The sequence below is a fragment of the Urocampus carinirostris genome, chromosome 8 (assembly GCF_059441175.1).
Source record: "Urocampus carinirostris isolate Australia breed hairy pipefish chromosome 8, RoL_Ucar_1.0, whole genome shotgun sequence".
In the NCBI taxonomy this organism is placed as follows: Eukaryota; Metazoa; Chordata; class Actinopteri; order Syngnathiformes; family Syngnathidae; genus Urocampus; species Urocampus carinirostris.
In genome coordinates, this window is record NC_142356.1 from 26,331,548 (window position 1) to 26,355,933 (window position 24,386).

The following is a 24,386-nucleotide window of genomic DNA, read 5'->3' on the forward strand; positions in this document are numbered from 1 at the left end:
AGCAAGTGTTCATTATGATAATTTTATTTGTGAGCGAAATCTGATCTCCGTTCGAGTAACGTTCTATTTAGTTTTCCGACAACACCTTGTGATAGAAGGTTGTTTTCCCATCCGCATTCCAGTCTCCGGCCAAGATCAGCATGTCACTCATAGGTCCGCGCCGAAAAGCTGCGTGAGGATCTTTGGAGAATAGGTTTTTCATCTGGCCGTCAGTGTCACGCATTTGAGCATAAACTGCGATCAAAAAGATGATCCCACGTAGGCGGACACACGTGAGTCGTTCTGATATAGGCTCCAGAAGAGCACGGGCTGGTCTTTGTTTCTTCAGAAGGCCGTGACTCCATGCAGCCTAGACCGGAAAGCAGGAGGTCGGCGTCTTCTGGTCAGCCATCCTTCTCAACAAACTCTTCCAACAAGACACCTTTGGGTTCCCGTGAGGTGAACCAAGAAAATAGTTCACGACGGACTGTTTTGGTGCAGGGGGAAATCATGTTTCATTTCTGACATGTAATGAAAATAATTCCTGATCATTGAAATGAGTTCATCATCTTATCTGGGTTTATAGAGCAATGACTTCATTAATGCTACCATTTTTTTCCCTCTGTTCCCATTTTCTAAGTCTGCAAGGGCTTGTGTCAAAGATGTCATTATATTCTTTTGTGTGATTCATGTTTCCTGATCATGTAAAACATTTATTTTGTTAGTATCAAACACTATTTGATCATTTAATCTAAAATGAAAATATGCTTGAGACAATATGAGGCAATATCGAAATAATTTGACTGGGAAACCGTTAGCACCAACTGCTGGCCGAATTAGTAACTACCGAATTAGATGCGGGATTAAATAGTATAATTTAAAGCAATTTACTGTACTGTACTCTTTTCACACCCATCTACTACGCAGATGTAAAGATGGTACAATAGCAGCCCAGTTAACCCGAGGCCCGCTGGCCGGCGCGGCCCTAGACCACCGGGTGACAGACCAATCCGCCATGGTTGGACCTACCAGTAAGTAAACAAGTGCACAAGGCTGTGGAATAAATATATATCTCGTTTTTGTAAAGAAAAATGATCATTCATCTTATTTCAGAAATTTGTTTCTGCTTGATGTCATTTCACTACTTTTTCATTCCAATTCAGGCCAGTCTCCAAGCACTCCATTTTAAATCTTTTAGCCCTTTTTTCCGCACATTCTTTTTTGTTATTGTTCTCTTTCAGGTCTTTATTACATGTTTGTCCTGGAGTGCCGCGTCTAATTTTGTTGTAAACTATTTTTACTATGTCGTTATCAATGTTGATAAATACAATTTTCATTTTAATGTGTATAGTGCACACGACTTTTGCATCCGTGTCCTCTCAAGCAGGAACATTATAGTACAAACATCTTATAACGGAAGAGTGAAAACTTTTTTTTTTAATTCTGCACCTTTGACAAAAAAACAGAATGTGACACGCGGCAAAATGCAAGAGGCAGAAATGAAAACACATTGGAAGGTTTAAAAAAATAATTAAAAAATATCAATGATCAGTAACCTTCCCAGTTTAAAACAAAAATAATTTTAACAATAAAAAATAATCAATTCTCTCCATCACCTCCCCCTCATTATCAATCCTTCCTGCATCTCTTCTACATCAGGCAGCCTTCTCATCCTCATTGCCACCTGCAGCTACAAGTTCAGCCTTTATTTTGTCTTCCCCCTCCTTGAGTAATTCCACCCTGCCGATGTCTGCTGCTGTCGTTTCTGTACCATTGTTGCCTTCTTCCATCTTGGCGACTTCCTTGTTGTCAGGAGATTGTACTTCCTTTTCAGTTACAGCCCTACATTCCTTGTCCTTGGCTGCCTTCTCCTTGTCAGTGTTTTCCGTTGTGGAGCCTTCTTCCTCCTTTTTGGGCTCTTCATCCTTGACCACTTCCTGCAGATTATACTTCCTGTAGCGCATGTACTCACGGACAACGCTTACACAGCAAACCGCCTTGATGACCTCCAAGATGATGGTGAGGTCGGGATGCGTCAGATCCACCTTGTTTTTTGGGTTTAGCTGCCCAACCAGGCCTTTGAGGGATGCATAGAAGGTTGAGGGGTGAAAATAAAAATGGAGCAAGTAAATACGTGGAACAATTTCCTTACAAACAAACTGTTGTAATTGTAGCAAAAGGTAAGATTGGAACCAATAAGTCAAGCCAGACCCAGGCCCACGGGTATTATTAAAGCACGACCAAGCCCGAGACTGACCAGTTAACTTGATTTGCAAGGCCGAGCCCGAAGAAAACCCGGAATTTCGTATTTAATTTGTGTGGACTTAGGAGGAGAGATTTATAATAAATTAAAGCCTGTCTTTTGTCACGAAATCTAAGTCAAGGAAAACATGTATAAACATTTACATCTCTTTCATAATTCTGTGTCTGCAGATGTTATATTAACCAACAATTTCCCATTATTGACCGAGGTGTTTTATGAATTGACGGGAAAATTATAAGGCCGTCATATTGAGCGCTTGAAAATTGGGAGATAAACGACAGCAGCAGTACGTTCTTAATAGGGCTTCGTACACCTTTTTCATAGCCAAATTCAAACACTTTTTAAGGGACTTTTAAAGCCAATTTTACAATGTTTCCAGTACTATTAAAAGAACAAATCTGGGATAAATCGTGTATTTTGCAGAGCCAAATATACTTGCAATTTATGATTTTTTATCTTGCATGTGCATTCATCAAGATATGGGATTTTAGATCTTGAGTAAATCGTGCATAGATTGGTTTTGGGTAAAAATGAGTAATATGTAGCTTAAAATTTACCACTGGGAAATGTTACCTTAATTTTTTTGCATGGATCATACAAAATACATAATGTTTGTACTAATACACATTTAGGTGTAGCAGGTCCTTTTGGTGTGCAATCTGTAGGGGCCACTGACGCTTCATAGGACAAAGTCACACAAACTAATTCCATCTGCCATTAAAGGGAAGAAGAAATGCAACGGCAAAGTGATTCAAAAGAGCAGTGGCAGCGTCAAATTTAAGCAAACTTGTTGAGAAACATGGCAACAATTTCAAGCATTTACAAGCACTTTAGCCAAAACTCAAACACTTTTAAATCCTTGAACACACAATATTAAAATTCAAGCATTCTCAAGAACCCTGCCATTAGAATCTAGCATGGCGCTTTAGGAAAAAGAGAAGCAAAGAAAAAAACAACAGTGACGGGTGGATAATAAAAAGGATATAGGAAGGAGTTCTTTGAATTGTCATTGAAAGAGTTAATTATTGCACATGTTATGATGAGGGGACAGCGCACCTAAAAAAAAAAGTCAGCGAGGAGGAAAGCCCCGGCCAACCCAAACATAATTGTTGACATTTTAGGCCCAACTTGGGTTAGGATCAGACTCGGGCTTATGATTTGAATTGTAGTAAATTATTTTTCATGTAAACGCTTACTTTGGCTTTCCCTTAGTATTTTGTCATTCATAGCTTACCAGCAACGGCCTTGATGACATCATCCCTCTTATTGTGGCTGCTGTTACGCGCCTTGAAGGCGATCTGATAGGTAGCGCAATTGGGCGTCTTGAACCAAGGCTCCAGAAAAGTGGACATATACTTCATCATGTCCTCTGGAAAGGCCTTGCACGAGCCTGTTACCTGTGTCACACAAACTCAGGTTGTCATTTTGTAGCTGGCCCTTATAGCTACAAATCAGTTAATACAGGGGTGGGCAAACTACAGCCCTTTATAGGTTTTAACCTGGGCCGCTAAACGAAAATGGTATAAATGATAAATAAAACGGCCAACTACATTTACCTATACTAGCCATTTCTTTCATCATGTATTTATTTTATTTATTTATCAAATTTCAAACAAAAACACTTCTAAACTAGCCCAATTGCCCTTTGAAGCCATCATTACATATTGTTAAATTTAGTGCAAAAAGGGAGATATTATATAACTTTGCTTTAAATATGAGTGTTTCAAAATTAATTTGATGAAATGGTCCATTTATCAACAGGTATAATAATAACTATAGCGTGCATGTAAATGCAAAGAAAATGGATAGACCTGCATTATTTTTTTCTCATGTATTGCCGAGCTATCGGATTTGAACTCTAAAATGACAAAAGGAATTACTAAAATATATGTTATTTAAAAACATAAGTGGGGCTTGGCAGTAAATCAAAGCAATTCAATGATTCTGCAATTTTAAAAATCCGAAATTCGCTAAACAGTAAAATTGAGGGAATTATTTTATTTGTTTGTGAAATAGTCATTATTTAAAGCTAGTGTTGATTATTAAATAGTAATAACTAAATAATTAATCGTGGCATCCGAGCAAGTTAGTCACAAGCTATGAAAGCCAATCTTTGGTTTTGGTTTAGGTTTGCGTTAAAACTTGTGTTGTCTGAAGATTATGCAAAATATTTTCAAATATTGTGATGTGATGTTAATTGCGAACAAAGCAATTAAAGTGTTAATGTAGCTGTTATTCCCCACAATGTCATTTAAACACCTAGTGGTGGAAATTTGGTTTGCTTATTTTTGTATTCTATTTTTAACCCTCCTGTCTTGCCGTAGCCGTTTTGGAGCGTGTCACACAATGTAAAGGCACAAGGGAAACAAAAAGACACAGCTTTACAAAATTTCACTAATTAGGTATGAATAGGTGAAGTCTCTTTTGTCTTTTTTCAACAAGAATCAGAGAGAGCGCGAGAGCGAGATAGAGCGCGAGAGCGAGAGCGAGAGCGAGAGCGCGAGAGAGAGAGAGAGAGAGAGAGAGAGAGACAGAGAGACAGAGAGACAGAGAGACAAGATAGTTTATTCATCCCCGTAGGGAACTTCACACTTTCAGCAGTATCCTTGTGTTAAAAAAATCTATCTGCTAAAGCTAACCAGAAAGGAGCAAGAGCAGAATACACACTGACTGTGAATGATGAAACTGGGCGTTTACTTTTTGGACAGAAAAATAAACAAATAAATAAAAATGTGAAAAATATTATCATCAGTTAACATCGTTGTTCTATGAGACTGTTGTGGCAAGCACCCTCTCCTATGCGGCAGCGTGTTGGGGAGGCAGTGACAAGAAGAAGGATGCCTCTCGTCTTAATATACCGGTGAGTAAAGCGGGCTCTGTTGTGGGCACAGAGCTGGACAGCCTGACAACAGTAGCTGAGAGATGGGCACAGAAAAAGCTGCGGTCAATCATGGACAATTCATCACATCCAGTACACAGCATCATCTCCAAACGGAAGAGCAGCTTCAGCGACAGACTGCTGTCACAGTCTTGTTCCACGGACAGACAGAGGAGATCATTTCTTCCATGAGGCTCTTTAACTCCACCAGGGGGAGTAAAATCCCACATTACATATTAAGCGGCGCTGCCAAGAGCGGCTGCCTTTTCCAGCAGCTGCCCCTGTTGTTTTATTGTCTGCTCCTATCTTCGGTGTTTTTTCTTCCCGTTTTGACAACTACACTATGGATTACTTCTATCCTATGGACATGGGTTTCAACGCACAAGAAATGCGTGTATTTGAACTCCTTGCCCTGAGGAATTCTCGTGCCGGCGTGATGAAGGGGCCCATGGTGGAAGAAAAGCCGAAGCTAGCGAAGCGGCTAGCGGCGTTATAAGTCTTCGGTACCATCCGTAATCATGGTAAATGCGAACTCACGACCAAATATGATCATCGAGTGCTTTTTGAAATACATCGAAGCGCACAGGGAGCGCAGTTGCTGTGTTTTGCGGAAACGTGGCTCACGTTTAGCATTCCGGACGCTAACGTGTAGCCACCCGGAGCCACCTGGAGAAATCCGGCTTCAACGTCGCTAAACAGAGACATGAAAGCCGGGGGGAATCGGAGAGGAGGCGGACTTGCTAACACGAGGTGGTGTATCCCTGGATTCTCACAAAGAAAAGATTTCCATCTGCCGCAGGAATGTCGAACTTTTGGACTGGCGTGACGTCATCCACTCCGCTACAAGCACCCTCGGGCATCATGTTAATCTGTTAATAAACAACGGGGTAGACTGCTGGAAGTGTGAATTTCCCTACGGGGATGAATAAAGTATCTATCTATCTATCTATCTATCTATCTATTAAACCACACCCTCACATAGCATATTATCCTATTTTTATTAAAGTGTGTATTTTATGTAGCACTATTTAAATACTCTATATCACAGGTGTCAAACAGGCGGCCCGCGGGCCGGCCCGCGAGACAACACTCGGTGAAGCGCAAGAGAAAAACAAACTCCAGGTTGAAATATGTCAACTTGATGTTGCCAAGGCCAGGTGCCTCTCACATAGACACTGTACTTGTATTTATTTCTCTATCTCTATCTCTCTCTCTTCCACCCTTTTCTCCCACTCTGTCTCTTTCACTCTATGTATCTCTCGTTTTCTCTTCCTTTGTTGCTCTTTGTCTCTTTCTCTCTCTGTGTCTTTTAACCACTTTTGCTCTAACTTCCTTTTTTCCTTTTCTCTCTCTCTCTTCCTATCCTTCGCGCTTTCTTTTCTCTTTTCTCTCCTTCTGTCTTTGGATTTCTTTCTTCCTCTCCCTTTCTTTTCTCCCCTCTCACGACTTTTTATCTTTTGTTTCTCCCCCTCTCTTTCTTTCTTTGTCCCACCCTCTCCTTTTCCCTCCCTCTTTCTCTTATTTCTTTATCTTTCTTTTTCTTTCTCTTTAATCTACTAGTCCGGCCCCCGACAGAATGTTTGTTCTATCGTGTGGCCCCCGAGTTAAAATGAGTTTGACACCCCTGCTCTATATCAACACGTAACATTGGGTATTTATGTAGTATATTCGTTTTACTTTATTATTGTTTTTTTTTTTCAACACAAGGATACTGCTGGAAGTGTGCATTTCCCTACGGGGATGAATAAAGTATCTATCTATTACTTTTTTAAAATCAAGCTCACCGGAAGCATGCGAAGGATGACGCGCGTCTTTTTCTTCTTGGTGGCGTGCAGGTCGGACAAGATGTGATGGACCAATTTGTCAGACTCTTCAATATGAAAGGAACATAAACAGCAGGTTCCAAAATGTAAGGGCACGTCAAAGCGAACAATTAACCTACGCATGCGGCTAAATTGACCATAAAAACTGATCAGGTCAACAAAACGTGAGAGTACCAAGTTCCCTTTGCTGTTTGTTTTATTTTAACTCACTACTTGATAGTCGCCATCACCTCCACAGACTTGTCCCTACCAAAGAAGGGTGCAACTAAATCCTCAGGGCAACCAAACAAAAGTGCTAAAAAGAACAAGGAAGAACTGAAACTACGGAGACTCAAAATGACCAAATAACACCCTTTTTGAGAGGATGCTTTTTGTGGTATGGGTAGCAGCAAGATGGCGGACAGTTATATTAGCTCCCTCTAGGTAAGGCTCATGACATGTAAAATAAATTTAAAAAAATCCACCTCTGAGCATTTTTAAAAACGCATGTTTATATGTATCTTTGCATATTCATTAAATCAATATTTTTAAATCAATTATGTTTTTTTTTATCACTAGGAGGTTCTGATTAATGATCTGCATTTTTATATAGCGCTTTTCAAGTCAAGACTTCCCAAAGCGCTTTACAGTGTGCTTCACATTTCCCAATAGCGGCCGTGCAGCCATGTAAGGCGCTAACCTGCTTATTGGGGGTTATACATTTTCATATAAAAATAAGCCAAATTTTGACCCATACGGACATTATTATAAGGGACACTGAGTAATCTTTGACCACTAGATGTCATTAGATTGTGTAGGCCAACCTAAAACGAGTGCTCCAAAATCACAAAGAAGAATATAAACTATGGAGACTCAAAGTAAACAAACAGCACAATTTCAGTTCTCCTTTACTTGCCCAGCCTTGTCTGACCTCACCAACATGCAACCATAAGGTTTTTGGGTATCCATAGCAGCAAGATGGCAGACAATAGAGTCAGCTTATTCTAAGTGAGGCCCATAATATGTAAAATAAATACAAATATTTGTTTGTAAGATAGTTCCTGTATTTTTGCTTATTGATCAAATCAATATATATATATATTTTTTTGAATGAATCATGTTTTTCTTTTACCACAAGAAGGCGCTAAATGACACACAATGGCCCTTTAAGGATGACAGTCATATTGCTGTCTTAACCAGCAGTATGCTACCCAAGGATCCACAAATAGCGATTTATTGATTATCCTTTTGAATCAATCTCAATGTTTTTATCCTGTGCTACTTATAGTGTTTGCAAATACAGTCAAAATCTTTACCCAGGTTGCGTGTTCTGATGAAGATAACGTTGTTTGCCCCACTCTCCAAAGCCTGGAATCGTCTCTCTTGTTTCCTATTGCTTTCTCGTAGCTTTTCTACCTCTTTTTTCAGAGAATCCTCAACATCTTCTTCTTCGCTGCAGCCTCCAGCGTCCTCTTCAAACTGAAAGCACAGCTTTTTTACTTTGTTGATGCCAAAATAATGGACTTTGTTTCAGGGGGGACAGATCTTGGGGAAAATTATTTTGGGGTGAAATTGAGTACATTTTTGCTGACCAATTAAACTCATACGAAGAGGTACCACTTCATCTTTTTCATAAGTTGGATTTCTCTTGTTGATACTGGTACTCAGGAATGTGCTTGTTTACATATAGCGTGAGTTAAAGTGTATGTCTTATGTCTCTCATTGTGTACTCCTCTCAAAAAGTAAAGTAAAGTTGTAAAATAAAACACAACTGAAGTAACATAATAATGACTAGATCTGCAACCTCAGTGGAACTGTTAAAATCTAGGCTTAAAACACTCTTCTGTAGCTTATGAATGACCTATATTTCATTTTGACAATATCTATATATATTTTTTTTAATTCTACATCCATTGCAACCTGGTAATCCTTTTAATTTTTTACTGTACTTAAATTATTCTAGATTTTATTTCTAATGGTATTGTTTGGTATTGCCACATCCATTGAAGCCTGGTCATCCTGGAAGGGGGATTATCTCATGTGAGGTCACTTGTCAAGGTTGCTTTATTTACGTCATGCTGAGGTTTTTAAATTTTTCCTTACCCTCACGTAGGTTTTAGATCAGGGGATAGTGTAATAACAGTCTGTAGTGTTACCTGTGGTGTTCCGCAGGGTTCAGTACTTGGCCCCCTTCTGTTGAGCATTTACATGCTTCCATTAGTTGATATTATTCGCAACTATAATATCAGTTTCCATTGCTACGCAGATGACACTCAACTATATCTTCCGATGGAGGAATTTGCCACACTAAATTGTGGAAATTTGGAGGCCTGCCTCACTGAGATAAAAGAGTAGATGTCAATCAACTTCTTGCGCTTTAACTCCGAAAAGACCGAAATGTTACTTATTGGTCCATCTAAATGCCTTGACTTGTTCTCAAAAACTACTCTGAACATTGACAAATGTAATGTCACCCAGAGTGACTCAGTTAAAAATTTAGGTGTCATATTTGACGATCTGTCCTTTCAAACACACATGAAGAATAATACTAGAACAGCTTTTTTCCATCTTCGCAACATTGCTAAAATTTATCCTCTGCTGTCTCAGTCAGATGGAGAGATTATATAATTCATGCGTTCGTTACTTCCCGTCTCGATTACTGTAACGCACTACTCTCCGGTCTCCCGAAGTCCAAAATCAAGAGCCTTCAGCTGGTACAAAATGCTACAGCGAGGCTTTTAACTAAGACAAGAAAGTTTGATCATATTACCCCGATTTTAGCTAACCTGCATTTGCTCCCTGTTAGCTTAGGGTGTGATTTTAAGATTCTGTTGGTATCATACAAAATCATCCATGGACCTGCTCCCTCATATCTTTCAGATTTGATTTCCCCCTATGTTTCTGTCTGGAGCCTTCGCTCTGAAAACGCTGGTCTACTGGTTATCCCAAGAGCCAAGAAGAGATCCGCAAGTTCGAGAGCGTTCTCCATCCGGGCCCCGGTGCTGTGGAATGCTCTTCCCCCTGACATTCGATATGCAACCTCAGTGGAAATGTTTAAATCTAAGCTTAAAACACACTTCTACTGTATAGCATATGAATAACCTATACTTTATGTTGATAATATGTGTATCATTGGCCCTCGTGTAGGTTAATAGTCTGTAATAATAGTTTGCAATAGTCTTTGATCTGTGCAGCCCTTTGAGACTCTGTGATTAAGGACTATACAAATAAACATGACTTGACTTGACTAGTTTACAATAGTCTGTGAGCCCTTTGAGACTACTTTTGATGAAGGGCCAAAAAAATAAAAATGATTTGACTTGGCTTAAAAACTTCTAAGTGAATATATACAATCATGACTAAATATGGACGTTCACGTTCATCAATTTTGCAATAATCTACACAGCATGTGTTGGACCGTTGTGTGAACTGTTGCTGCTGATACTGTACAGACCCCTCCGGTTTAGGGGATTTATTTTAAAACTCTTCACTGAGTGAAAATGTGTAAAAAGATCAACTATACCAACAGCCCTTTGGGACTCTTTGTGATTAAGGGCTATACAAATAAAAATGACTTGACTATAAAGAAGACCTAATAATATACGAGACCTGTGTGGTGCGTTCACTGACCTTCTCGGGTCCGTACAGCTGGTCCGCGTACTCGTTGAGAAGGTTGTAAGCCTCCGCCATGCACTTCTTCTCGTTCATGTTGCATGTGATCAGGATCCCCTGCATGCCAACCTCCAACTCCTTCGAGCCCTTCCAGCGTTTAGCTTGATTTTGGCCGCCCATGTAATGCTTCTTGATGCGCTTCCGACAATCATTCTGCGCCGCCATCTTGACAATGACGTCACAGAAGCGAGCTATTAATAAATCCCAATTTTCTTTTTTTTTTTTTAAGTTTACCTGTACAGCTTCTTAGCGTACCAGGGCTAAGAATTTGCTTCAGGGCGAAAGAACGCGCAATAAAATCTGATAATTGGTTATTAGAATTAACATGTTCTATATTCTTAAAGGCGCGTTCAAGTGAAGAACTTGGTGACGAAAAAACAACTTCACGTTTTTCACTAACGGAAAGCGAAGAGGAACAAATGGTATCTACCCATGTTGGGAGTAACACATGCAAGATTTTGTATTAAAATAAGATTAATGTCATTTTATTTCAAGACCCCTTTTCTTATTTTAAAATTTAGGACATGCGGGTACTCCAGGCTCCAGTGGCACAGCAGCTGAGTGGTTAGCGCATCCATGCCACATTTTGAGGTCATGGGTTCAAATCCAGCTACCAGCTTTCCTGTGCAGTTTGCTTGAGTGGGTTTTCTCCAGGTATTCCAGTTTCCTCCTACATTCCAAAAACATTCATGTCAGGTTAATTGGCTGTTCCAAATTGTCCGTAGGTGTGAACGATCGGATCGAGCTAGTACGTTGTCCGTCTCTGTGTGCCCTCCAACTTGCTGGCAATTAGATCATGGTGTCCAAAGATACCTCGAATGGACTCCTGCACCCTCGCGACCCTACTGAGGATAAGCAGTGCAGATAATGGATGGATGGATGTAAAGTTCAAATAATACTCGTCACTAAAAATAAGAAGAAAAGACATCCATGGATTTTGATCTCGCAACGACCGGGAAAGGGGACTTCAGGCAAGAGAATTCTATCCTGTCCCGAGGCCCTCCCCCGAGATTCCTTTTTATTCAATAATAAAGTTTACAAAACCTGATAACCTGAGGGGTGTAGATATCAAAGAACAGCAGCATGATTGTCTGTTAGCGAGAATGCTGTTATAGTCAAAACAATGAACTACATTGCACAATTAAAGTCAAAATAAGGAACTGGCAACCTATGAAATCTCATTTTTATTTGTCCAATATTAAAAACAAACTTTTCACATATTCAGGACATTACATCATGAACAGTTGATCTTTTACCTCATTTTTAAAAAAATACATGTGAGATATGGCAGACAGATTGAAAATAATTATATACAGTTTATTAACCCAAGACACGAAAAGTACCTGCATTTACAGGTTTTGCTATATGTGGACAATCAAGGTTGTCAGCAGGGGATCTGATATTGTTTTTATTTTTGTAAAAAACTAAGTAGGTGGACAACCATGACAAAAACAGTCACATATTAAATCACAAAACTAAAAGGGAGAAAACATGATTAGATTTGTTTTTACGTAATGGTTGAAACCATCATTTGAAACCTAAGTATTGCACGATTTGTTGTTTTTTTTATAATACGGTGAAGTCTTATTGAGCATTACCAGCTTTTCCTCAACTTGGACTCTTGATGCGACCGGCTGGCTTTGATCTGAACTGACGAAATAGACCACCTGGCCTTTAAAGTGGACTCCCACTTGAAAAACTGACACCCCTTATTTTTGTTCGGCCCCGTTTCCCTGACACCGCCCGAACGTCGGACAGCACAGCAGTAGAAGCCCTTGCCTTGGTTGGGTCCCCCATTTGATACCTGCAGGCGCTTGGCACGCCGTCCACAGTTGCAAAGCGGTGATGTCATCTTCCCATTGGTGGGTAACGAGGAAAGGAGACTTCGTTTTTGGGCCCCACCACTGCCACTAGGACGTGAACTAATGATCTCAGATTTTGGTGTCCTCTCCTGGAGGGGGAAGCATTTAGGCTGGAATATGGAGGGTGTGTTTGACTTAATCACCACCGGAGCTTCTAGACACTCTATGTTGTAATCTGAAACAAACACACCAGCAGAATCCTCCAGAATCACGTCGTCGTATGTGGACCGGTTCTCATCTTCCACAGAGAACTCCTCCACACTTTCGAAATTCGAGCCTGGAAGTTTGAGACAGACCAATGTGCCAGTGATGGAGGAGCACAAATTTAGGCTGTTGCTCTTGTTCTGAATCCCCCACCGTGGCGTTGTCCTACCATCCAGAACTGTCTTCGGGGACAACAGTCTCTGAACGGGAACTTGGTCTTTGATGTTTAGGACCAAGTTTTTATTCTTAATGGGTGTTTTGATTTTTGCAGGCAGACGGTTCTCGCTGTTGGGACAGTGGGCTTTTTGGATAGTTTTTGCCAGTGTGGGTTTAGCTGCCGGAGGGATCTGTGATAAGAGAAACACAATTAGTAGTGTGAACAGTTTGGCGAATAATATCCCTAAGATGTGGCACATGTTTTTCCCAATTAAATTGTATTTTAAGTTAAACATTAAGACAACAATGGATACTCATTGTGTATTCAAACAAACATTAACCTTGTCTTACAAATGTAAGCTAAATTCATTCTAATCCACTTTGCAAACACACAGACAAACCACATGAAATCAAATTTATTTGTAAAGCACTTCTTAGGCCCAAATTGACCAAGTGCTGTATAAAAGCATTCAGTATACAACAAGAAAATAAAATCCATGCTCTCCCTTCCCTCTCTCCCAACAACCTGAAACACTTCATACACAGACACAAGCAATGCTCTTATTGGGAAGACTGGAGAGCAGGGGCATTACAATAATCTAAACAAGCATATATGAAAGCATGCATCAGTACCTTGGTGTTTGTCTGAGAGAGAAATGAGCAAACTCTAGCTATATTTTTGAGATGATGAAAAAAACAGTTTTCGTTATATTTTTGAAATGTGGAATAAAATTGAGCTCAGAGTTGAAAATAACCCCCACGTTTTTATTGCAATGTAAAGGTCTAAAATCTTGTAGTTTTAGTAAGTTTCTCTCTCTGACTTTTAGGACCAATGACTAAGACGTCTGTTTTGTCCTGGATGAGCTGCAGGAAGTTCTCTGCCATCAATTTAAAAGGGTATTCATATCAGGGCACACAGCAATGTACAGCTGGGTGTTGTCAGCGTAACTATGAAAAGAACATTGCCTGCTTGCAGCTATTACAAAACTCAGCGACACGGGTGCTTTTCGAGGACCAGGGGGAGGGGTATCCCAAGGGTAAGCATTTACAAATTGCACTACTGGGCATAAAATGGAACCTTGGGGGACCCCATATGTAACTTCATGGGTACTGGAGGAACATGAATCCATACCTACAAAGAAATGTCGGTCTGTGAGATAGGGATAAAACCAGCTTAAAAGAGGTAAGACAGGTAATTGGAACAGCCTCAATGCCATATTTTTACCTTTTTTAAAATATGCTGGAATTCAAATGATGCAGAATTACACTTAGAAAATATGAGGAAAAAATAATTTTACTGTGCAGTTCTACAGTGTGTATTTTAAGTAGCACTATTTAAATACTCTATATCAACACGTTATATTGGGTATTTATGTATTCTATTTCTTTTATTTTATTACATCTATCTATCTACACACACTACTATACTGTAACCAGCATTCACAATCCTGCTCCTTAAGGGCCGCAGGTTTTACATGTTCCAAGTTTCTAACAAACGCAATTCATACAGTTTATCAGTTATCGAAAGGAATGGTAACAATCTCAATCCTAATTGAATTAGATGTTTTAAAACATACAGGGCTATAGTATTTGAAAGCCTTGATAAGACAAGCCTGCCACATTAATAGTGTACTAAACTCTGGTGACCGATTTGTACATAGATACACAGCTCAATGGAATGAAGCAAAACATTTTTGAACATACATTTGTTTTCCTGGGTTTCTTTTCACATTATGTGGTGGAATTCATTACATAAATCTTGAGTTCCTTACTCGTATCACAAAAAAATAAAGTGTATTTTGTATAGAATTGGACTGCGACCAACAATTTTGGGCTTTATTATCAGTTTTTTAATTTTTGTCCTAATAATATTTTTGCTGTTTTATCTGTATGTTATTATCATTCAATTTTTCTTAACCTTTTTCTTTTAATGTAATATTATGTTGCATACGCACACAATTAAAAAACAAAAACAAAAAACGATCCTTCTAAAAAAATATTTTATCAATAAGTTTGTGGAACTGAAGTCCAAGATTTTTTTTTTTTTTTAACTTGACATTTTGTCTCGCTATATTATGTATTCTATCTAAGTGAAATATAAACAATGTCAATAGTATACTTTAAAACAAAGCACATATGGAATTTTAAAATTCAGAAAGTAATATTGAATGAATTTATATTCAAAAAATCATTTCAGTATTACAGTAACTGTACTATAAATCCATACAACCACAGCTTAAATCGCATCTTAAAATAAAAGACAACAAACAAACACCATTGAAAGCATCAGACCCTCCCCCCAAAATATATAAATCTTTATTAAATTCAAAACAACTGCAATGCCAGGGTCGCAAACAGGAGATGCGAGGGTTCAGGAACTGTGGTGTGCGATGGGACGTCCACTCACCCTCTCCAAGCTTCTTGTGATCTTCATCACACATCCATCTCTCATCATCCTTGCTGCCAGGTGAGCTGTGTTCCTGGCATCATCTAGACCTAATGAGATAGCAGATTTAGTTGATTTCCAATAGATACGTTTTAGATATGAGTAGAGGGGAAGCCTTCGTCCACACATACCAGAATGTTCCCTTCCAGAGAACTGAATTCCCAAGTCCTGTAGCGCTCCATTTAGACCTTTGGGTTTCCTGCTGTAAAACATCTATAGGACACAAAAATGATTTGGTATGAGAGGAAACTATTGGAATTCTGCTTTTCCCTTGTAATAACATGTTTTTCTTTGCACTCATACGACTTACTTTATATATGTAGATGATAAAATATAAAATAAATTCCTGTTAGTGTACATCTTTAGTTCTGTAAAATAACATTTCCAGTATTGTTTTATTCTGGAGTAAATTACATTCTCTTAAAATGCTATGCTCCAATATTAGCTCTGAGATCATAAAATGTTGATTATTCTCGATAAAAGAAATGTTTTTAGTTTTTAAATAATAGTTAACTGACATTTTTTTCAAAATAAAATTACATTAATATAAGACGTACAATTATATGAAAGGAATTCAATACATAAAATGTTTTTCACAGCACAGCAACTTCTAATTCAGATTAAATATTCCTACTTTTGGACTTTTTCCACATGGATTTATTAGTCTTTAAAATGTTAAAAAAACACAGCTGAGTTTTAGTGATTTACAAAGAGGACCAACTAAGAAGAATATGACATGATTGACGTTTTTATTTGGGGAAGAGCTTAAACCAGCTGGAATACATAGCTAAAAATGTGTCTAAGACTGTTTTTTTTTTTTTTTTTTTAAAGAAGGACGGAGTGTGCGCTTTGTGCTATTGACTGAGACATCAGTCCAAAACATTTTATGAAGAGAGAATACGAAAGCTTGTGCACCAATGGGAAAATGTGTAAGAAAGAGCCCGGAAATTAACCAGGAAATAAAACAACAAAGTAAGCTAATTGTATTCAGAGTCCTTATACAAAATCATATTTCACATTTATTGCATAATCCCAGTAGTTCAGTTTGAAAACAATTGCTAAATATTAGTAAAATTACACATTTGTTTAAAGTCTTTGAAAAACACCTTTTTTTCTTGTAACATAGCTCTCTTATCAGAAACTTACAGAACTTGTAACATGTTGACTTCATTCACAGTAATAGTTTCTCATGAAAAACATTTATCATAAAGGTGCAAAACCAACTCACCCTATACGTGCTCCTAAGGTCAATCCAACTGTTGAGCACGTCTGGTTTGTGGATCTGTTTGCGTTTACACTCATAGTGCAAGCACACACCTAGATCCCAGTCTGATATCGTATATTCATTATTAGAAGTTCAAAAATGCATGTAGAAAAATGTCTAGTTTTACCTGACCAGGTGAGGAAGGCACTAAGCTTTTGTTCGGGCAGGCCAGTGGAGGAGCTCTGTTGCCGGGCGGGAAAGACCACACCCTTTTCCAAGCTTAGTTTCTGCAGCCAACGGCCAAACTGAGACAGACAAATTCTCAATGGGATCCCCGCCTCAACCTGCGACTGTACAACACGGGGGGAAAATCTTACTTTACAATCTTTACCATGTAATTAAAGTTTGCACTGTGTGAAAATTAGGAAAGAAAGGTCACTTCATCAAAAAAGTTCTTTTCATTCACAAGGCAACCTACTCACTAAAGGAAATGCCATTAAGAACAAAAGCAAACAATTATAAAAGTTCACCAGAACTAATAAAAAACACATACATTAACTAGATTTAAACACAATAATACAAAAATGTTAAAGTGAAAAGATAAGCAAAAATGTTAAAATTGAGAAATGAAAGTAGGTTACTTACATTATTTTAATTCTAATATTTTGCTCCAGTCTTTTTGAAATTTTTAGGTAACCGAAGCAGAAAGATGGTGGATAATTGTGTCAGGTGCCTTTATGTAAAGCTCATGTTATGTAAAAAACACATAAAAGCGGCCATGTCACTCGGGTCAGGGTGACAACACTCTAATCAGTTCAACAGCAGGGCCCGACAGCTTTCACTGGTTTACCCCTGCCGCATTATACGGGTGCCCTGCCCATCCCTCAGAACACATATAAACATCCCACTAGCCTTTTACAACACCTCTCTACTAACAAACAAGAGCTCTAGCTCCCACTCTATTTAGACCCTTTTCCTGCAGTGCACTCATAACACCATCCTATCCATGCCAATTGCAGCTTTCCTTTTGGTCTCCTTACATTTACTTCTGCTCTGTAGATCCTCTTCAACATTCGCTCCTCATCCATTCTCTCCATGTGTCCAAACCAACCGAGTACTCTCTTATCCACACACTTGCTCAGTTCCACTACTACTCCAGTTCTGTCTCTCACGATTTAATTTCTCAATCTATCCAATCTTGTCACTCCTAACATACTCCTCAAACACTTCATCTCAAAACATTTAATTTCCTTCTCAAATCTGCGTTCAGGTTCCAAGTCTCTGCAGCATACAACACAGTCGGCGCAATCACATTCTCATACAGTTCCATCTTAACATCCATACTCATACTGTTTGTTGCTCATCACTCGCCTCAGAACACCCAAAAACTTTGCACCTTGAACCTTGAAATACTGGCCTCTTAAAATAAACACAAAAACGATTGAAAAATAAACTTTGTTGAACCAGTCAAAAAATCAGATCCAACAAACTGAAAATAAACTTCCTAGTTAGTGTAACACAAATGAGTCTGAAAAAAAAAACACATGCCAAATAAGTGAACATTATTTTTTTCTTTTGCACATTACCTGTGTGATGCCAGTTAGCTCAGTGCAGAAAGCTGACAGTATGGGACGCTCCTGAGGTTGAACGTATGCGTGAAACTCCGACTCAATCTCCCCCGTGGACGTATCAAGGAGAACGGCTGGAAACTCAACTGTGTCAGAAAGGCAAAAAGAGTAAAAGAAAACAACAATCATCCATTAAGATTCCAGTTTAACAACAAGGAAATTTCCCAAATCAAACGTACTTATTTCTTGAGTGTGGTTGTTTTTCTCTCGCCAGCATGTAGATTCAAAATCAATGACGATCAGGTATGAAAAGGTTTGATCTGAACAGAACATTTTATTTGACAATTTTTAAAACACCACATTTGAAATGAGGAATGTTTGTTTCCCCCTCGGATGGGTCTGGCCTTGATGCGGCGAGGGGGCTTGCGTGTTCCAGTGACCCTGGAGAGCGATACCGTCGGGAGCTTGCTCCTGGTAGGGTCACCCATGGCGGGCCGGTCTCCGGGGTAGGTTCCAGACAAACAAAGACCCCAGCGTGTCGGTACGCTGTGAGGTGGCAGCCCCACCAACCGACTATCCTGCGGAGGGCTAACAACTCACCCAGGAGAAACACACTTTGTTACGAAACTGACCAGAGAAAGAAGCCGGACTGACCAACACGGTAACGGACCCCAGCCTGCCCCCGACCAACGAGTACGGATCGATCTTCGTCATAAGACCCGTGTCGCCACCTGGAATGTCCAGACACTCCTTCGCCCCGGAGCTGCCACCCTGCTGTCCCGAGAGCTCTGTCGCTATAACATCACCATGGCAGGGCTCTGTGAAGTACGATGGCAAGGCAATGGTGAAACAACAGCTGGCAACCATTGCTACATCTGGAGTGGCCCCGAGAGTCGGACCGGCCTTTACGGTGTGGCTCTTGCCATTCCAAAAGCCCTCCGGAGGTCCCTCATCAGCTGGACACCAATAAGCGACAGACTACTGTCTGCTCGATTCCTCCACCATCACGGCAAGATGACAGTGATCGTCGCCTACGCCCCCAACGATGTCGCTGATGAGGATGCGAAGGACACGTTCTTTGACCAACTCCACCAGGCTGTCAACCAAGCCCCACCACACGACGTCACCATCATCCTCACTGATGCCAACGCCACTCTATCCAGCAATGATCGGTCCCCCGGCTCACCTGTCGGCACCACCTTCGTTGACAGCACAACAAACGACAATGGCAACCGCCTCCTCCTCCTCTGCCACCAAAACAACCTTTGTGTTGCTGACACCTGGTTTCCCCGGAAATGCATCCATCACTGGACGTGGTACAGCCCAGATGGCAGAACCAGGAAGGCATTGGACCACATCCTGATATCACGACGCTGGAAGTCGTTTGTAACCAACTGCCGGGTGTTCAGAGGAGCACAGCTTGGCAACACAGACCATCGTCTGCTGGTGGCCCAGCTCAAGCTAAAGCTCCGAGCCAACCAGCACAAGACTCTGCCTCGCCTCGACTCCTCCCGACTCAGCGACCCCAACATTGCCAGAGACTTCAGTTGCTCCATCCGCCGCTCTCTTGATACCCTGGCTCCTGACAAGCTGACAGACTGGGCGGCCTTCAAGGAAAGTGTCCTCCAGTCTGCTCACAATGTCCTCGGACGCCCGCGATCCTCCCCGAGAAAGCCCTGGATATCAGAGAGGACACTAAACATCATAGACCAGCGGCGTGAGGCCCGACTCCGAGGCGACCTCACAGAGTATCGGAGACTGAATCGCCTGCGCAATGTGGCCATTGCTGAAGATAGGGAGAGGTTTTGGCAGGCAGAAGCCCAACAGCTTGAGTCCGCGGCCAACAACAACAACATGAGCCGCGTATTCAGTCTACTACGCCAAGCCCGTAGCGGCCCACACATAAAGACAGCCCTGGTAAAGGACTCAGACGGCAACCTCATCATGACAGAAGCCAACTGCCTCGAGCGCTGGAAGGAGCACTTTAGCCTCCTCTTGCAGCACAGCACCATCCCGGCTGATCCCACCCTCCTAGGGGCTGCGAGCACAGCACCTCCTAACGACACCTGCTGCACAGACCCTGTAACACCCGAGGAAGTGAGAGCTGCTCTGAAGAAGCTGAACACCAAGAAAGCCCCCGGCATCTGTGCCATTACCGGCGAGATGCTCAAGGCCGGCGGTGATGGCATGGTGGAGTGGCTAACCCGCCTATTCAACCAGGTGTGGGAATCGGAGCAGCTGCCCACCGACTGGACCAGAGGAGTCATCTTGCCCTTCTGGAAATGCAAGGGCGACAGGCTTGTCTGTGGAAACCACAGAGGCATAACCTTACTCTCCATCCCGGGCAAGGTCTTTACCAGGATCTTGCTCAGCCGTGCCCTTCCAGCAATCAGAAGCTGCCGCCGTCCCCAGCAGGCTGGCTTTATGCCCAACCGCTCCACAACGGACCACATCTCTGCCGTCCGTTTGCTGATAGAAAAGACCCGTGAATTCCGTAAAGATCGCCATCTATATATCGGATTCATTGATCTGAAGGCCGCCTTTGACACTGTCTGCCACTCTTCACTGTGGAACATCCTCCAAGCTCTCAGAGCACCACCCAAGATCATAGCCCTGTTCAAGCTGCTCTACAGCAACGCAGAGAGCTGTGTCCGTATCAACGGCATTGACTCCGACTGGTTTGCTATCTCCAGCGGCGTTCGCCAAGGCTGCGTGGCTGCTCCCGACCTTTTTAATTGCATCATCGACCATCTGATGTTCAGGGTTAGTGAGCGCATCCCCGGAGTGTCTTTCGGCAACTACCACCTGACTGACCTGGAGTATGCTGACGACACCATTATTCTCAGCACTTCCTACAGCCAGCTGAGAGACGCTCTGGGCATTTACAGCGAAGAGGCAGCGCGGCTTGGCCTGCAAGTGAGTTGGACGAAAACCAAGTTCATGTATGTCGGTGATGGACCAGATCCACCTCCCATCCAAATTGGTAGCGACATTGTAGAGCCTGTCAAGAGCTTTGTATATCTGGGGTCCATGGTGACAGACAATGGGGACCTAAAACCAGAGATTCTCCGCAGAAGAGCCCTGGCAGCATCTGCTCTGCAGTCTCTCTGGAAACCACTCTGGCGGCACCAGACCATCGCACGCAAGACGAAGCTCCGCATTTACAACCTCGCCGTACTCCCTATCCTGCTTTATGGCTCAGAAACATGGCCCCTGAACGACACCCTGGCCACAAGAATCGATGGTTTTGATAGCAGGGCTCTCAGAACCATCGAGAACATCAGGTGGCCCCAGCGAGTCTCCAATAAAGAGCTCAGAGCCCGCACGTGCCAGCCCCAAGCATCTTCCTTGGTCGCACAACGCCGCACCCGCTGGTTTGGCCATGTCCTTCGTCTACCACCAGACCATCCGACACGAGCCATTCTCCAGTTTGACCCAAAGGCCGCAGGCTGGAGACGACCACGAGGGAAACCCCGCACTCGATGGCTCGACGTCGTTGCGGGCGACCTCCAACAACACGGAGTTGCCGTAGAGGATGCAGAACAGCTGGCACAAGACCGCCAGCATTGGAAAAACCTGGTTCATCTGGTCGGCTCAACGCACAGGGACGGGACCCCCCGACCTTCGCTGGAGCAATAAGTAAGTAAGTAATGTTTGTTTAATTGCGTCACTTACTTGACAGAAAATGTTTTTTTTGCTCTGTGGATGAATGACTCCGCTGCCTCAGTAGTCCCAATTCTCTGTGGACATAAATAAGCATTACCAAATATCAATGGATACTTTCATCAAACAATGTCATTTAGCATAAACGAATGATGATAAACCATTGCTCTTCTAAATTACTGCAGCTCTGCTTACCTTTCAGCTTTGAAACAATACTATGACTGTTTTCTGTTCACATTGAAAGTTTGTCCTATCTTTTAGGCTATCAGTGATGTGCAGTCACAGGAAGCGGGTAGGCAGTGCCTTAGCAGTCGTCACGAAATATAAATTCAAAATGATATCAAACGGTTAAAAGTTTACATAACTTCTCATTTAACTTCACAATATTTGGATTCTCATTTTAAAATGGTTATATTTCCGACTTAAGAATATTCTTGACACTAAAGCATTGTAATATTGTGCTGAGCATCTGCCGATGCAGAGGTAGCATTTCTCTTGTCCTGTGGCAGAGGGCGACAGTGAGAACCAGGATTCTGATTTGGAGCACGACCTCAAACAATAGAATTAGTTATATTGTCAGCAAGCTAACAGCAAGTTGAGCTATTCAGTGTTTTTTTTTTGTTGTTGTTGCAAGTTTTTTTCCATGATGGAAGATTACCCATCTATCGATTTATTTATTCAAAAGGAGAAATATGTAACATATTACTGTAGGCCTCCAGCGTTTGATTGGTCCCGCCAGAGTCTCATAAACTTGTATGATTAAAAAAACACAATATTTTAATAAAAATCAGGGCTGCAACCAACGATTATCTTAATAATTTCGATTAACTTTTTTTAAAAAAAAATCTTCAATATTCAAATATTGAAGTTTTGGACAGAAATAAAAAAATAGTGCACAACACAACAGAAGAGTCTATAATATAAAACAATAAAAAAAACAAGTGTTTGACCAATAACAATAAACAAAAATACATACAAATGTATGCCACTGTATAGGATACTCTTTTTTAATTACTTTTTCCATAGATTACATTACATTTAGACTTATTACACAAAACAAAATTTTGAAAGTGCAATAAATTTAATTCTTATGAGTGGCAAAAGTTTTATCAGCCAAAAAATATAAAAAATGTAGACCCATTCTTAAAACTGTTGTCAACAATTTTTTTTAATATTAAAATCTATGAATATGATCAACATTCCCAATGTGAAAATAAAATACAATATGCTTACATGCAATTATAAGTTTTGCATATTTTTTTCCCTCTGTGTTTCTGCAGCACTTTCTGTTACCACGTTAACTTTTTAGCGCTTAATGCCAATTTGGTTTGCCATGATGCAATGTTAAAATTTTCTTTAAATGATTTGGAAAAAAAAAATAAGATACTTCAAAGCACTGGTTCTCAAATAGTTCTCCTTAAATCTAACATTTTTCAACTTTTAGTGTCCAGAACAAAAGGTTTAGCGCAAAGCGTTCTGCGCAGAAAACCTACCGAGTGCAACGCGGCACTGCCCGCGCAGGCAGTTAAAACATTTCGCTCAGAGCAGAAAAATGCTTCAGTGGACACGAGCCCTTCTCTCAAACACCCACCCACCCTTGGCAACTTAGTTTATGCCTGTGTAACTGAAAGGCACACTTTTAGCAACTCTCCCTACCTGGCTTTTTTGCTGCATCCTGCTTGCATTTTTTCAATGACAGAAAAGGACAATGCCAAATGTAAGTTCTGTGGTAAAGTGGTCTGCTATTGTGGCAACAGCACACATTTACATGAAATCATGAAAAAAGCTCACCCGGCAGAAAGCAACAAGCAGCAACAAAACAAGTTACTATTCCTGAACCTGTAAAAACCTGGAAATCCGTGGTCACGATGGAAACAGCGCCAATAAGACAAATGACACCTTATTTGCATTACTGACTGAATAATTAAGATGTAGGTTCATTTCTTGACTGTGTTTATACAAAGTGTGCCCCAGAAGAAACGTACTTTACCGGTGTTGTGCCCAATTCCGACTCCCGTACAGAATCCTCCCCCCCTCGCGTAAACGCGCATTTGGGAGTCGGAATTGGGCACAACACCGGGCGTCATTAGTGTTTATTGTGCAACCTAAACATTTGTGTCGAAAAACAGTCGCACACACTTTTTCATAAAATAGTGTAATGATTTTTGCTTTATTATTTAATCTAAGAATGTATGTATTTAGGACTCGACCATATTCATAGAAACACTGAATATATACCATTAGTCTTTCTAAAAAAATACCATGGGTTGTCTTGTTTCTCAGCAGAAAAATACAAGTTGGAGTAACTCAAATTTTGGTTAATACTTACTTGGCAAGCTTTTTCGTCGACATTTGCGCCACCTTTGTTGTCTTCGTTTCACCATTTATAGTAAAATTGAGGTTCGAAGAGAGATTATCTTTACAAAATCGCGCTTTCTTTTCAAACAAGCAGTATCTTCGAATCTTAGTTCGGCTAGTTTTGTCTGCACGGTAGGCCAATCGATAGCAGAGTTGGTAAAACGGATTCTTTAATAACGCATGAGTGTAAAACCTTTTTCATTCATTTTCTAGCATACATCATACATATACTCATTTTATGAATGTGCATTGACTAGATTGAATGTATGAATTTGTTTTTCCATGTAGACAACACGCATACACACTGTCATACAAAAAATTGCATTGCAGC

The 24,386-nt window shown here is 40.8% G+C and overlaps 2 protein-coding genes and 1 long non-coding RNA gene across 5 annotated transcripts; 1 reads left to right on the forward strand and 2 right to left on the reverse strand.

The window, feature by feature from the left end:
* Nucleotides 1-1,398: 1,398 nt before the first annotated feature.
* On the reverse strand, nt 1,399-10,980 carry thumpd1 (THUMP domain containing 1). Of its 2 annotated transcripts, XM_088342139.1 has the most exons (6): nt 10,829-10,980; nt 10,553-10,759; nt 8,239-8,401; nt 6,905-6,990; nt 3,477-3,639; nt 1,399-2,056 (listed from the first exon to the last, which is right to left on the reverse strand). In XM_088342139.1, exons 2-6 carry the CDS (start codon nt 10,757-10,759, stop codon nt 1,635-1,637), a joined length of 1,041 nt encoding a protein of 346 aa, XP_088198265.1. In that variant the 5' UTR covers nt 10,829-10,980; the 3' UTR covers nt 1,399-1,634. The 2 variants fall into 2 exon arrangements, with proteins under 2 accessions (XP_088198265.1, XP_088198264.1); XM_088342138.1 differs by having other exon boundaries at nt 10,553-10,980.
* On the forward strand, nt 10,559-12,148 carry LOC148361454 (uncharacterized). Its single transcript, XR_015851130.1, has 3 exons — nt 10,559-11,016; nt 11,116-11,248; nt 11,320-12,148. It is a non-coding gene; the product is annotated as an uncharacterized LOC148361454 (long non-coding RNA).
* eri2 (ERI1 exoribonuclease family member 2) lies at nt 11,761-24,240 on the reverse strand. Of its 2 annotated transcripts, XM_088342137.1 has the most exons (10): nt 24,027-24,240; nt 21,710-21,774; nt 18,274-18,354; nt 18,053-18,180; nt 16,654-16,816; nt 16,491-16,591; nt 15,394-15,475; nt 15,224-15,312; nt 12,830-13,007; nt 11,761-12,733 (listed from the first exon to the last, which is right to left on the reverse strand). In XM_088342137.1, exons 1-10 carry the CDS (start codon nt 24,047-24,049, stop codon nt 12,189-12,191), a joined length of 1,455 nt encoding a protein of 484 aa, XP_088198263.1. In that variant the 5' UTR covers nt 24,050-24,240; the 3' UTR covers nt 11,761-12,188. The 2 variants fall into 2 exon arrangements, with proteins under 2 accessions (XP_088198263.1, XP_088198262.1); XM_088342136.1 differs by having other exon boundaries at nt 11,761-13,007.
* Nucleotides 24,241-24,386: the final 146 nt, after the last annotated feature.

Bases quoted from the DNA above. Each gene is read 5' to 3' on its own strand.
- thumpd1 (XM_088342139.1), bottom strand. From the start codon at position 10,759: ATGGCGGCGCAGAATGATTGTCGGAAGCGCATCAAGAAGCATTACATG. The intron at 6,991-8,238 runs GTAAAGATTTTG...TTCATATTGAAG, and splicing joins CATCAGAACACGCAACCTGG to AGTCTGACAAATTGGTCCAT. The intron at 3,640-6,904 runs GTGAGCTTGATT...TGTGTGACACAG, and splicing joins TCATCCTTCGCATGCTTCCG to GTAACAGGCTCGTGCAAGGC.
- eri2 (XM_088342136.1), bottom strand. From the start codon at position 24,049: ATGTCGACGAAAAAGCTTGCCAA. The intron at 21,775-24,026 runs GTAAGTATTAAC...TTATGTCCACAG, and splicing joins TCGACGAAAAAGCTTGCCAA to AGAATTGGGACTACTGAGGC. The intron at 15,476-16,490 runs GTGAGTTGGTTT...TGTGTCCTATAG, and splicing joins ACCTTAGGAGCACGTATAGG to ATGTTTTACAGCAGGAAACC.